General features: G+C 36.3%; 1 protein-coding gene across 8 annotated transcripts in view; it reads right to left on the reverse strand.

The window, feature by feature from the left end:
• LOC124543739 (syntaxin-binding protein 5) overlaps window positions 1-15,729 on the reverse strand; it is a 283,002-nt gene that overhangs the window by 13,374 nt on the left and 253,899 nt on the right. For all 8 annotated transcript variants that reach the window (XM_047122025.1, XM_047122019.1, XM_047122020.1 and 5 more), the window contains 4 exons: window positions 2,099-2,162; window positions 1,482-1,698; window positions 1,317-1,392; window positions 225-379 (listed from right to left, as the gene is read on the reverse strand). In XM_047122025.1, coding sequence (XP_046977981.1) covers window positions 225-379; window positions 1,317-1,392; window positions 1,482-1,698; window positions 2,099-2,162 — 512 coding nt within the window. The remainder of the gene's footprint in view (window positions 1-224; window positions 380-1,316; window positions 1,393-1,481; window positions 1,699-2,098; window positions 2,163-15,729) is intronic.

The following is a 15,729-nucleotide window of genomic DNA, read 5'->3' on the forward strand; positions in this document are numbered from 1 at the left end:
CAGACTAAATGTTTTTCTATTGTGGTTAGATTGATTGTTATTTTAAATTAAAGATAATTGTTTTAGAGGTTAACCTACTTCCTACTTCTGGTTCTAAAAATATTATTTTTAGTTGTTTCATACGGTAAAAAGTTTATCAAATAAACTAAATAGTTGTACAACCGATACATAGAATAATAAGATTATGTTCACCAAAATATAATGTAATGTTAGAGAAAACAGACCGGCAGCGTGGGGGCTTTCGCAGAGGGTGACGAAGTCGACCACGCTGTGCTCCATCTCCAGCACGGTGGTGCTCTTTCCGTTGAGAACCGTGATGCTGTGCGTCCGGCCAGCTTTGTCGGTGGGCAGGCCGCCGGAGAATATCACCAGACTTTCTCTGAAATTTCATTCAATACTTTTAAATAAACATACGGAAGTTAGGTCAATTTTTTATTATAAAATTTAATTTGCTTAGGAATTATTAATAGATCTTTGTTGAGCTGAGAAAGATTTTTCTAAATTAATCTGTTTTTTTTTTATGTAAATTACAAAGCTTTCTGAACGCACTCGTAATGATCAAACATGGCCGCCCGTTGAACTGATACGTCATGAATTTCATAGCGAAATGTTTCAATTTAAAAAATATGCAGATATATGTCATTTATATTTTAAAAGAGTGCTGTTTGGAGCGAAAATAAATATGGAAATTTGATATTTTTAATATTAGAACTTAGCAATCGCCGGTAAGACGTCTGTTTACGAGTAAAAGATAGTTGGTACGCTAATTCTGTACTCACTGAATTTTTGAATATTCATTAATCATTAATATTTTAATAGAAGATGAAACTTTTACTAAAGTTGAACTGTTGAATATGGAAATGAGTGCTTTGTTAATAACTACAAGAGAGTTTTACGGCATTTTAGAAAGTTCGCCAATGAAGAGGATTTTTTTTGGAAAAAATTTAGAATACTTGTAAATATTAATCCCCTATTATATGTATTTTTTGAGATATAAACGTGATAATCGGTGAGCGTATTTTCTACCAACTCAGTGGTAAGGTTATATAACAAAAGAATCGGGTATAATCGAATATTCGGATATGAAGCATTTATGTAATGCGAAAATGTTATGGTATCAATTTTAAATGCATTGTTTTTTTTAAATTAATTGGAGGACGAATAAAGAAGATCGCAAACACTTATTCAACCGCATTACTATAAATAAATAATAAATAAACTAATATCATCGCATCAGAAATCCGAGTTTCTGATGAGAAGATATTTTTATAATAGTCAAATATAATCATGTAGTTTTTAATGAAAGTCTTGCTCACCCTGTCCTTGAAGTTTTCCATTCCAGTCTGAGTATAGGTTTGCAGGGTTCTGGTTTGCCGTCTTTGTTTGCTTTCGCTGAAAACATAATTTATATACATAGTATGGCGACACGTGTTCGAGTGTATGTACTACATTTTACATGAATGTGTAGTGGGCTCACTGACCATGCGGATAAGACAAGGAGGTGGGTCTTGGAGAGCGCATGCTCCACGTGGCGAGCGCGCCGTCCGCGTGCGCGGTCATGAGCTTTGCGTCGTGCTGCCACGCCGCGGCGCGCACGGCCTCGCCGGGCCCGCTCGTGCCCAGCGAGCCTCTCCACTCCGCGGCCCGCGCCCGCAGATCCCATACCACCACCAGGCCCGATTCATACGCAATTACTAACTGCAAATTACACGGGGATTTTTAGTTAACTCGATCAGTTATTTGGGTCACGAAAGTGACGATAATAAAAAAAAAATCAAATAATACTTGTCTACCCGTGACCACGAACACTGCAAAGTGCTCGAAACGTCGGGATGTTTAAAAATAATTAATATACGCGATTCATCCGTTATAATTAGTTTTATTCAAATAATACTTTAAAATGGTGGTGGACTCATGTATATTTATTCAAAGCACACACAGTCGCCTTCATTACGATTGAGAGTTAGGCCCGTAATATTTTTTCCGACTAATTTATAAAAGCAATTTATTCAATTGCCGTCCGTTTTTTAACATTAAATGTTCCCGTTATTACGAGTTCTAAGCATTCATCATTCTAAGTGACGAATAAAAGTATTACTTTGCTGGCGTCCAGTGGATTTTCGCTGACGTCGACGACGGCGCCCGGGTGGTTTGGCCTCGTTCTGCAACAAAAGACATTCATAAAATGTAGTCGCAGCAGATATTCATTATTTTAAAGACGAAGAGTTTCACGTTACGTTGGTCAAATATTTCCAGAGTCGTGACAGCGAGCTAGTTTACGAGAGACTATTTATTTAAGAATTTTTATTCATTTTATTTTCGACTATTTCAAAACCTCCCTTCCTTCCTTACGCAATTCTATTTGTGTGTTTTACGCAAAGACAAATAGTGATTTAGAAAATGTCACACAACAACAACAACAGCCGGTAAATTCCCACAGCTGGGCTAAAGGCCTCCTCTCCCTTTGAGAAGAAGGTTTGGAACATATTCCACCACGCTGTTCCAATGCGGGTTGGTGGAATACACATGTGGCAGAATTTCTATGAAATTTGTCACATGCAGGTTTCCTCACGATGTTTTTCTTCACCACTGAGCACGAGATGAATTATAAAGACAAATTAAGCATGCAAGCAAGCAGGGCCATTTCGACTCGAAATATGTCACCAAAAAATGTCATATTTTTGGTGAATGTTCAATGTGTAATTGTTAATTCCCTGCTAATTTTTATGTGGGAGAGTTCGAGATCAATAGCCGTGACACCGACGCCTCTGTTCCGTATACGTATAGAAAGGATCCGCCGCCAGGTCGGCGACAGCTCCGCGACGCGAAGTCACGCCTCGACGATAAACGGAAAGGCGATATTTTGAGACGTGGCAAGTCCATGTACGCATACATATTAATTGTCCAAATTATTCAAGCGATATGTAACACAACTACAATGACTACAACATATATTTTACAAACTTAACGAAATCACAGACGTGATACAATTAATGTTTTCAATTACTTTGATTGGGTTTAGTTGTTAAATGTTATAAAACGAAATTTTAAATAAGACTACAGTAATGGTCGTATTTCTCTCAGGTTATAAAACGAAAGCTCTTTTGTTTCATAATCCGAGATCGGTATGGTCAAAATTCATTTTAAAGTCAATGTAGTCATCTCGATGAGTTCTGCTAAAATATTAAATGAAACACTAAATCTAATTGAGATCAACTAGTGTTGAATTGTTACTCAATCTTGAGCGGTTAGATAAATCTGGAAAAGTCTTGCAACAAGTGATGTAATGGGGAGCGCCCGTCACGACGTCACGGCGACACTTGTTGCGAGGTCACCGCTCCGTGACAGCCTCCCCCTCAACATTTTACCATATTTGATGGGAAATCACACAATGAGAATCTATCTTTTATAGATAAAACAAATATATTATTATTATTATCCATAAATTAAAAGTAAATTATTGAATTACTGAGATTGTCTGAAAGAGTCTCTCATGTCTCCTGTATAATATTTGATTAAGGAGCTCTCGACAATTATGAAAATAAATATCTCGTGACCTCGAGTACTAACATCAATCAAGCAATCTTCAATTTGAAGACCAATAATATAAAGAGGTAGAATTTGTTTGTTCGTATCCCCTACATACGTAATCTCCGGAACTAATGATCCAATTCTGAGTTATGCCAGTTATATGGGCCATGTATGTATCGGCGGCGTCCCAAGTCGAGGTCCGGCTTTACGGGAAGCACCCTTAGGACGCGCGTACTCTAAGCTCTTAAGTGGTTCTCCAACCCATTTTGAATATTTAAATCGCCTTCCCGCTGTAAAGCTGACGCGGCCATTAGGGTCCCAAAATAATACACAATCTAAAAAGTGTCATTTGTCAAAATATGGTTAATAGCTTAATACTTGGGACCAGATACATATTGCTAATAATGCCAACCTAAGTCGATAGTATTAAAATACGACTTTGGTAAAAGGCTATTCAAAGTTTTCCGTATTCTGCCATTAAGCCGGGACCATCCCTATCCGGCATTTACGGAATCAATCTTTGTGATTATAATGACCACGATTTCATCGTAACAGATTGATATTGTGTACGAGAGCCATACTCGTTTGGATTTTATTATGATTTAAGGCATTTATGAGCCCTGAAAGTGAGTGGTATCAATTTATGAAACGTCGTTTTGTCACAATATGTATTTGGGTTGAATTTCATTTCGTTGTATATTCTTTGGTATATTTAGTCTCTGAGCATTCTAAAAATTGTACATTAGTCATATAATCTAAAAGAGTTTTCGTCTAATTTAGCAGTAAATATTTCGGGAAGGAAAACATTGTTATATTACTCCTGAATATAATAAAGGAAATTTTGCATTACTGCTGTATGTGATTCTCAGAACTTTCATGGTAATAACTGTCTCAAATCGAGGCCCCGGGTCTCAACTAGTCCAAGCGTAGTTTAATCGAGGCGGATGCCAGTAAATTGCTTTAAACCGGAACAACGGAGAGTGGATATTAAATTATTTCATCGGGCTCCTTCCGGCCCTCGCTTCCGGCGCGCGAGCCTCTTCTCCTCTCGACTCTCCTCTGAAGGTTCTCTAGAGAACATCGCTAATGCTAATAGCTATTGCATTATACGGTAAACACGTCGTTCATAAATATTTATGCAAGATTTTATCGTGTATATCAGATTTAAATGCACAATAAATAAATGCAACATAATGGTTTTGCAGAGCGGTTTGGGCGCCGAGCGGCCATGCGGTCCACCGTCATATCCGTATACTATAATCTCAAGCGACTATACCAGTCGACTATACCAGACTCAGGCGACTATACCAGACTAACCAGACTGAGTCGAGATGGCCCAGTAGTTAGAACGCGTGCATCTTAATCGATGATTGCGGCCAGGCAAACACCGCTGATTCACGTGCTTAATTTGTCTTTATAATTCATCTCGTGCTCAGCGGTGAAGGAAAACATCGTGAGGAAACCTGCATGATCACATGAAATTTATCAAAATTTCATAGAAATTCTGCCACATGTGTATTCCACCAACCCGCATTGGAACAGCGTGGTGGCATATGTTTCACACCTTCTCCTCAAAGGGAGAGGAGGCCTTTAGCCCAGCAGTGGGAATTTACAGGCTGTTGTTGTGTTGTTGTATACCAGTCGCTTTTACAGGCAGTCCTCGTACTTACTGCATGTTCGGTTCTCAAATACGCGACGTAAGTCGAGATATATTAGATTGCTTCGTTTTTCTTCTTGCCGACATTGACCTCGCGACTATGATCGGTATGGTTTGTGTAATTATTACCGGAAGTTGTCATAGTTGTAACTCTCATAATCCGATAGAACGAGAAATCTGACACGACCGGGAAATTTTCAGGCTGACTAATCAGAGCTGTACCAACGGGTTTACGAGGCAGGTGAGTTAAAATACTTCCAATTTCAAGAGTTTTAACTGCACCCAATAACATTTTATCAGCACAACATTTAGTGTCAATCCATGTTCTTGGGATTAGCAGCCGTTTATCACGCGACTAGACCAACGCCACCACTATGACCGATAACCAGCTGTTATAAATATTACATACGAGTATACACAAAAAAATATAAGTAAATACTTTACTGACAATGTGTATGTAATCACAGACATTGCTAACAATTTCAGTGGAAACGCACCATGAGATACAAAACGATTAATTAGACGTCATTTGACATTCGACGTTCCATTCACGAGCGACGTTTTTCGTCACAAAGGGCTCAGGAAGTTCGTTATGACGCCGAGCCCTCAGCCCAGCAGGGCTTTTTTATTATATGTTACCGTATTTGAATATGACGTTTACAATACCGGCGCCGGCACGAGACCGCAATTAAGGACCTTGTTTATAGAATAAACGGGGCCCTCGCAGACTAACCTGCGGCGAGTCTGTTAATACGCAGGGGCGTGTAATTGAAACTAGAAATACTTGCTATTGAAGGTTTAGTTTGTTACAATTAACTACCAGAATTGTTTCATTTATTACGTTTTTTTTCAATGGCCTTCCCTTTAGTGTTATTCATGTTAAATAACGTTTTGTCTCCCTCTTTTGTATTTCAAATCGATAACTCAGAAAGAAACCACTGTTTAACTATTAAATACACTCTTTAATAAGTGAGGCTGTTACATTTTTGTTTAAAATTAAACATTTGAATTGAATATATGTATATTACTTTACGAGTGTAGTATTTAGTGCGTGTCATACAAATTGCTCGATAATTTGTGGATATGCTGATGGTGGTTTGAAGCTCAGTTTATAAATTAATTTCGTTTAACAAAAAAACATTAGCAATTTCCTGTTAATAGCTGTATTAATCCATCTCAAACATCGTTTAAGTTAGGTTGTTAAACAACTTACCCGAGCATTTTTTTTATTTCACTTGAATTATTTCATTTAATTTAGGTATAATTTTCTGGCTCTGTGGATAAATATTTCGTAAAAGCATTGAAAACAACCAGATATTAAACAATAACTATCAACGGCGAAGCTATGATAGCTATATGTAAAATCGTCATATAATATGTTGTCTACATATAATACAACAACAACATCAATTTAAGACAAAGTTTGTTTCATGTTTCGTAGCGTTCCGTAATCTAGTTTTAGATTGAAACCTTTCATTTCAAAGTATAACGTATAAAACGTAAACATTTTTAATTTAAAATTGAACAAACCACGATCAGCTCGCTACATGAATGTTTCACTGAACATTTGTTACGTCATGCTCGATGGAGAGGCGAATGAAAAGCGCTTTATATTCATACGAAGCGAACTGGACATCTGTAATGAAAACACATTGTGTATTACGTGTGAATGCGACGTGCCCGCTGTGCGAGCGACTACGTGTAGTCGGCCGGGGAAGGTTCGCGGTTCTAGTTCAGGCACGGCGTGTGATGTTGATCTAAACGTTGTAAGCTAGTTTATTGGGTAATTTCGACGACATATTGTTTAAACAAAATCAAAATATACTTTATTCTAGTAGGCTTTTATAAGTACTTATGAATCCTCACAACTATGTTAAGTTACCGCTGGTTTGATTTATACCTAGATGCTACCGAGAAGAACCGGCAAGACACTGGGTAGTTACTCTTTTTCAACATTTAAAAAATACAATTATATTTGCTAAATACGATTATATATGTACGTAATGTATCCTGCCTGGAAGTCAACAGGTATTAACATTTTATTAATATCTTAACAGAAAAACCTTGTTAGTTAAATATATAAATTATAGGTATATATAATCAGTCTGAAAGTCAACAAGTACTAGCTCACTAATAGAGATTTTTACAAATTATTTGAATTTATGAATAAAGAAAACGGATGTGGCCACAGGCGGGTCAATTAGTCAATCCAACTTTAATAAAAAAGCCTATAACGTTCCTCCTTAACACACAAAAATAATTATTCAAAACAGGCTGAGCTTTTTAGTATAGTTTTATCATTGTCAATACCGACAATATGTGTGCAATAAAACTTTCCTCTATCAAACTTAACCTACGATTTAATGCTAATTGCAATCAGACGAGACGACCGAATAGAAACAGTTCACACCGCACGCGTTACAAACGCACAGCTATGGTCAGTTAGTATATAAGAGGAGTACATATTGAATTACGAGTTAATTTAACAAATTTCAGCAAATACATGTAAATTGATCCACACGATACATTCATTAGCAACGAATGTATTTTGCGCCCGTAACGCGCGTTGCGCTTTCATTAAATTGTCCATATTTACTGCATGTAAAAGTAACCCTGCAGATACGCGGATAATATTCGCTAATTGGGAGCGCTTTCGTTCGTTAATTATTGAAAACGCATCGTCGAGATTGTTACCGGGATTTCATGTCCAAAGTCAAAGTCAAAAACCTTTATTCAAAATGGAAGTGTTTACACTTTCTTATTGATTGTCGAAAATCAACCACCGGTTCGGAATATAATACCTCAGACCTGAGAAGAACCGGCGAAAGAAAAAACAGCGGGCAGAGTCCGCGATTGTATTTCTAGAATTATCTGCGGCAGAACCCTTAAAACTAAAACTGGCAAAATTTTTTGTCAACATTGATGACAGTCATACCTAATTCCAAATTCGTTAATCAATATAATGCTATTTCTTTCATAGTTCAAGTAAAAGCTATATATACGTTATCGAAAAGTAGGCGAAAGTGCTGATGGATGTATTTCTTTTAACAAAACCTTAATCGTCGAGTTTTATCGCTTCGGAATTCAATCTGCATAGTGATGAGAAGATGTAGTATATTTTTATCACGGGTGCGATACTGGTACTAAATATACTACAGAAATGGTTTATTTACGACATCACATTAGAAAGTTCTAATATTATCTGTGTTTTTTTACTATATTGTCCATTTATTATTTAAAAAAAATCTTCTTGAATTCTTCTATTAAAAGAAACCGTATCAAAATCCATTGCGTAATTTTAAAGATCTGAGCATACATAGGGACAGACAGCACTGCTAAACGACTTTGTTTTATAGTATGTAATGATGATGATATAGTTGCAATAGATTGAATTAACTGATGGGCACCATTCAGCAGCACATCTGTATGCCGCAGCAGCAACTATACACGGACTACAATGAAGCGCATAAGTACAATTAATAGAACTCTGACACTTGACGATCACGATAAATTTTTAAATTAAAACACCTTAAGCGAAAAGCGCTCCTATCTTTATCCTATCTTTCTATCAAATATTCCATCTATGAAAACTATAAGACAGTTTATATAAGATATTGCTCGATAAAGCTTTTGAAAATTGCACATTGAATATAGTCATACATTGAACACGTTACAGTCGTACGTTTACGTAACCGAAAGTAAAAATATACGAAGGTGGAAACGACGCCGTTAAATTTTACTCGGCGTTCATTTAAACGCAAATTAATCTGAAAATTGAATGTCATTTTGGTGAAAATTACGGAGCTGTCACCCTCACGAGCGGCGGCGAGCGGCGGACACACGCGCGGGCGGAGGCGTGCGGGGCGGCGATAAATAAAAACAATTAATAGAAAGTACCATTTTCAAAATCTTGTATTATATCAGTACACAGTATAAAACAAAATTATGCAACGGATTTTGATACGTCTTTTTTTTTCAATAGATAGGATTCGAGAGGAAGTTTTATGTATATAATACATGGACAATATAGTAAATAACCACTGATAATTTTAAAAGTTTCTACGCTGACGTCATTCCATTGCACCCGTGCGAAGCCAGTGTCGCTAGTTTCACATATAACGATCTTTTTAATTACATTGTATTTTGAATTAATTTAAGTCAACAAAACGATGCCAAAGTGATTTCACAATAAATACCATTTTCATGTAATAACTCTTAATTAATATTGTTGTAATTTCGCTTGATCTTCAATGCATGGTGTATTGAATACATTTAAGCTGTGTCTTTTTATTTTAAATACGAGATAGATATACACAATTACGTAGAGTAGTTACGTTTATAAAAAACTTATATATTAATAATTTATAAGTAACTTAGTAACTTTTATTACAGTTATTAATTACGGGATATTTACCATGTTTTTTATGTCTCGTGAACAAGACATTCGTAGATAATGTCGAAATATTGAGCTCCAACAGATAAAAATAAAAAAACATGGTAAATATTCCGAAATTAATAACTGCAATAATAAAAATAACCATGTTAATTTAAAATCTTAGTTACTTTGTGATATTGCTCTGAGATAAACAAACTATCTGGATAAACGGTCGTACAAGGGAACTAGAGACAAGACTAGTTGACGATGGTCACTTGGAGGAAGTTAGTTGAGCTATCCCTAAAGGCATAACAGGACAAGTACTTTCTGTTAAGAAGCAGAAAGAAGCCATAGAAATTTACATGCAAGTTGCACACTCTCCGTAGTTCTGTTAGTTTAATGAAACGTCATTTTTAAAGATACGTCTCAAATATTCCCGTCCGACCGACGAAACATGCGTTATAAATTTGAGGTAATTTGTCAATCTATATTCAACTTATCGCATTAAAATTTGCATATTAGCGCAGTAATGCGGCTTTGCTTTAAATCAGCGTTGAATTATTGAAATGACGAACAACTTTGTTTGGAATTCATTAAATATAATGGCGATTGTCCCCCGCTGCCTGTTTGTAACTCGTTACGTAACACCAGGAATAATTACCAAATATTATAAAGATTTATTTAAAATACAGTTTTATAGATAACGTGTGGTAATGATGTCAAAATTGAGCCAAAAGGTTTACCGTATATAGAAGCAGTGTTAGTGCAGTCTTAGCGTGGACTAAGGTATCAACCAAGCCAACAGTTTGATAGCATGTATCTGAGGAATAATATATACATAGATATATATAGAGTACATATTTTTCACCTTATTTTATTTACAATCGGATTTAAATTTTTGTATTAATAAAATAGACACATTACATTTGCAGCTGTTAATTTTGTTCAAAACTATAACGTATTGTATTTTGTAAATTTCCACATACGAAATTGTAATAAACTTATCAAACTATTTAAATATTAATACGATTTATGAATATATGTATGAAATAATCCGCGTGCCCGCTGCCTGTCTCGCCGAGGCCGAGTGCGAGGCCGGCCAAATTAGTAGGGTTCGCAGCTCTATAATTTACATTCGAGCCTTCGTCCTTGATATATTCAAGAGGCAATCTTGACAAACGTAAATTATATACACTGCACAAAGTAAAAGTACTTCACTAACTACTTTTATTTTTTGACGTAAATCAATATATTACTTTATAACTTAATATCTATATTGATATTATAGAGGCGAGCGTAACTCTGTCTGTTCTGATTTCACGGCGAAACCACAGGCTCGAATTTGATGAAATTTCTATGTGTGATAACTGACGACCTGCCCTTAAAACGCGAGTAAATACGCGGCGACAACTTGTACATTATGTAAATACACAGCGATCCTTGTATCCTTGTGTATCCTTGTGTTACAATGAAATAGTAGTACTACAATTTTCATTTTATTTTAAATAATAATTAATGAGTAATAATATTTATAAATATGGATGAAAACTTTAACAACTGCAAATATTAAGTAAGCATATGAAATTAAAGCATGTTTCAATAATTATTTTAAATGTTTTAGTTTACGTTTAAAGAAAACAATCGGCCACGACCAATGCAGTCAGTAACATCTATAACAAGACTACGGAACCGAGCATCCGCTGAAGTTTTAGTAAAATAAGATAAATAACAACAAGTTCAAACATAAACGTAAATCCAAGTAGAAATAACGGAAAGAGAAGCTCGGCTATTTGAAAAATCTTCGAAACTAAAACCTCACTGAAAACAATTCCGACCTCTTGACACATTACGCTCGTCGACATCTTAGCGTCGCATTCTCGCGATACGGAACCACAAAGGCGAGATAAATAATGGGGGGGGGGGGGGGGCGGCGACACGTGACAGTTTAAAAGACCACCCCTAACAATATCGGCGGAGAGCGAACTGAACTCCACAGGGATCATTTATAGCCTTCGACGATACATTGTCCCTACTAAGTATGGGTCGTTTATCATACGAGAGGACATTTATTTATGATATTTATAATATTATTCTTTGCTATATAATTGTTGAATTTTATACAAAAATCAAAATCAATAAATACCTTATTCAATTAGGCTTAAACAAGAACTGAGATGGCTCAGTGGTTAGAACGCGTTTTTCGAACCGGTGGTACTGTTTCAATTGACTATCAATAAGAAAGTGTAATACTTCTATATTGAATAAAGCGATTTGAGTTTGAATTTTATTTTAGTATTTACGGCAGCAGATCCATGAAGGCTGAGTGGTGGTGCGTTAGGGTAAGCGCTGGTTAGAGTGCATTATATTTCCATGTACATAGAGCACTAAGAGGGAATTAGACGAGTAATGTAAAGGTAGTACATACATAATACGTCTAATGTGATATGAGATTTAATGATTATTCAAATATTGGACAAGATAACATACATTACTCTGATCCCAATGTTAGTAGCTAAAGCACTTGTGTTATGGAAAATCAGAAGTAACGACGGTACCACAACCTAGACCCAAGACAACATAGAAAGGTAATGAACTTTGTCTACATCGAATCAGCCGGGAATCGAACCCGGGACCTCGGAGTGGTGTACCCATGACAACCGGTGTACACACAACTCGACCACAGAGGTCGTCAAATATGAATATATTATTTATTAAGAATAAGTATACTATCAGACTGGCTTCCCGAAGGTCACTTCCACTTTAGTTCTAAGCGCTGCAAGAAGTGGACTACTTGGATGGACTGGAAGACTTAATGGAACGAATCTCGAATGACTCTTGTTAAAAATCGTTTGATTTAACGAATGAATATATTAATACTTTAATACTATTATTTAATTTTCAATTAAGCTTTATGTCGTTATGTGTTTATGTCCGAATTTTAACGCAGTGAAACGTGTATAGATGGCTCCACTTATACCAGATATCAAGATAACATATTATGCACAGTCGGGGTAAGAAAAGGTTCGTCACCTTAAGATCTATTTTCGTGTGCTCACTATGAGCAATAATCTGCTTTTTGAAAGAATTACATATTGCGTCTAAATGTTTTGATGTTTAGATTCAAAAGGTACTAAGAGTTTAAGACTGCATAAGGGAATTAATATTAAAACGGACGAAGGTTTTCTTACTCTGACTCTACATTTAAACACGTTCGCAAATGTGTATTAACCATTTTAAATATAATTAAAAATGTAATCTGCGGTCTTTTAAGCCATTGTGTAATTAATAAAAGTCCATATAAAAGTCTGTTCAAATCGCAGACACTGAAGAGAGCAAATTAAGAAGAAAATTAGCGATTCAGCAAAATTTGGTCTCCTCGGGATACCAACTGATTGGCGTGCCCGAGAGTCTCCAATTGTGCTGATCTGGAACTTATAAACTCATTTCGAATTAAAATCATTATTGCGATGTTGTCAATTCTACAAATATAATTTTAATGTATTTGTTTATAAAACATAAACCAAGAATATTATCTATATTAAGATTTTAAATGAACATGGTTATTTTTATTACTAAAGTTATTAATTCGGGATACTTACGACGACGACGAGACTGAAATGTCTTGTGTGTTGGCGGACGAGCATATGGGCCACCTGATGGTAAGTGGTCACCATCACCCACAGGCAATGACGCTGTAAGAAATATTAACTATTCCTTACATCGTCAATGTGCCACCAACCTTGGGAACTAAGATGTTATGTCCCTTGTGCCTGTAGTTACACTGGCTCACTCACCCTTCAAACCGGAACACAACAATACTGAGTACTGTTATTTGGCGGTAGAATAACTGATGAGTGGGTGGTACCTACCCAGACGGGCTTGCACAAAGCCCTACCACCAAGAAGATATAGACATTCGTAGATAATGTCGAAATATCGAGCTCCACCGAATAAAAATAAAAAACATGGTAAATATCCCGAAATTAATAACTTTAGTTGTCTATATTAAGTCTTTTAGTTCGTAGAAGGCTCTAGGCACAATCCACTTATCTAAATATATTCTACCTGTGGATATGTCATGTTTTGAAGGATGGGCGAGCTATCTTTTTTAAAACAAAATCTGAATGTATTTTATTGAAATAAAATTTGCAATAAAGCATTTGGAATCGTCTACATTTCCACTAACACCGTTTCGGAGAGCAGCTTCCAGCGAAAAATCCTTCAATTACCTCGAGAACTGAAGGAAATTAAATCTGCAAGCATTAACGAACTTATGTTTAAAAGGTCAAGTACATTATCGTACGTCAACAGTAATGAAGCCTATTGGGTAGCTGTTACTGTGGGCGTGTGCGCTTATCTGGTCGCAGCACGCAGCCACGCGCAAGATTTATACGGTATGACCGCTGTTTAGGTTACCACATATACTGGGCTTACTAGGGTTGCCAAAATAAAAAAAAAAAAAAACAATAATATTATTTTAAAAATGACTTTAATACGAAAAATAAAGTTGAACTCTCAATTCCTGGTGATTGTATTTATAATAATTATGTAAATATCTATACATATAATAAATTTGGAGTGTCTGTTTGTAATATCAAAATAGCCCTTTTTTATACCAAAATGATATTTTTTACAATTTTTGTGTGTCTGTCTATTTGTTCCGGCTAATCTCTGGAACGGTTGAACCGATTTTTACGGGGCCTTTCACTGCCTTTCGTTGGCAGATAACTAATATAAAAAGGAGTGACTTAGGCTACAATAATATTTTTTTGTTAAATTCAATCGCGTGCAACGTCGCGGGCACAGCCAGTTCTTAAATAAATAAATATGAGACAACATCACATACATTACTCTGATCCCAATGTAAGTAGCTAAAGCACTTGTGTTATGGAAAATCAGAATTAACGACGGTACCACAAACACCCAGACCCAAGATAACATAGAAAACTAATGATAATCTACATCGACTCAGCAGTGATTCAAATCCAGGACCTCGAAGTGGCGTACCCATGAAAACCGGTGTACACACCACTCGACCACGGAATCCCAACTGCGTATCCATCAGGATAAAATCTACTGAATAATAGAAGCAGTTGATTGAACTTCTAGCAATTGATAGAAAAAATATTGAAAGCTCCAGCGAGGTGAATTTTCGATTTGCATGATATATCATTTCTGTTGTTTACTACAGGTAATAGTATGTCAGATTAAAAAGAACATGAAATGCCATAAATAAACATAAATGTAATTAAATGGTAAGTTATTCAGATTATATTCTCGCCAGCAACAACATCTTTAAACTTTATAAAGACTGTAAAGTGATTCCCGGCAATGGGCTTTCCTCACAACATAGGCTTCTCGTCTCAGTCATGAAACTACCCAAACCTATAACAACACACATCAGCAGAGCAGACAGTATTAAGTGGAAAGAACTGCACTCCATCAAAGGTTCTCCGCTCCTAGAATGGGCCCACGCCTATATGAAAGAAGACATTGAGAGCGACAAATCAGCTAACCAGATGTGGTCTGATTTCGAAAGACTATGTTTGGAAGGGGCAAAAGAGATCCTGGGTATTTCACGTGGAGCACGGCGCATAGGTAAAGAAACGTCCTGGTGGAATGAAACTGCTCAACACATAATAAAGTCAAAGAGAGAGGCATTTAAAGCATGGCAGAAATCGGGTTTGGAAGAAGATCACCTACTGTATAAGAATCTTAAAAAGATAGCTAAATCTGCAGTAGCACAATCCATGGCAAAATCTAGAGAAGATTTTTATGACAGATTGGAAAACGCCGAGGATGAGAACACAATCTACAAAATAGCCCGACAACGCTATAGATCTACACTTGATATTAAATGTAACAAATTCATCAAAAATGCCCAGGGTATTTTACTAACAACGAACAAGGATATCAACATAAGATGGAAGGAATACTACGATCAACTAATGAACGAGGAGTTTTCGAGTAAAAAAATGCCCCATATGCCGTCTGTTGAAGGGCCTATAAAATGTATAGTAGAGGAGGAGGTGAGCAAGGCTATATCAAAAATGAAACACCATAAGACCACTGGTCCCGACCAGATCCCAGCAGATCTCTGGAAGAAGCTGAAGGAATCTGCCACACCCTGGCTCACAAAGCTTTTTAACGCTATTATTAAAGATGGC

The sequence above is a fragment of the Vanessa cardui genome, chromosome 3 (genome assembly GCF_905220365.1).
Source record: "Vanessa cardui chromosome 3, ilVanCard2.1, whole genome shotgun sequence".
Taxonomy (NCBI): domain Eukaryota; kingdom Metazoa; phylum Arthropoda; class Insecta; order Lepidoptera; family Nymphalidae; genus Vanessa; species Vanessa cardui.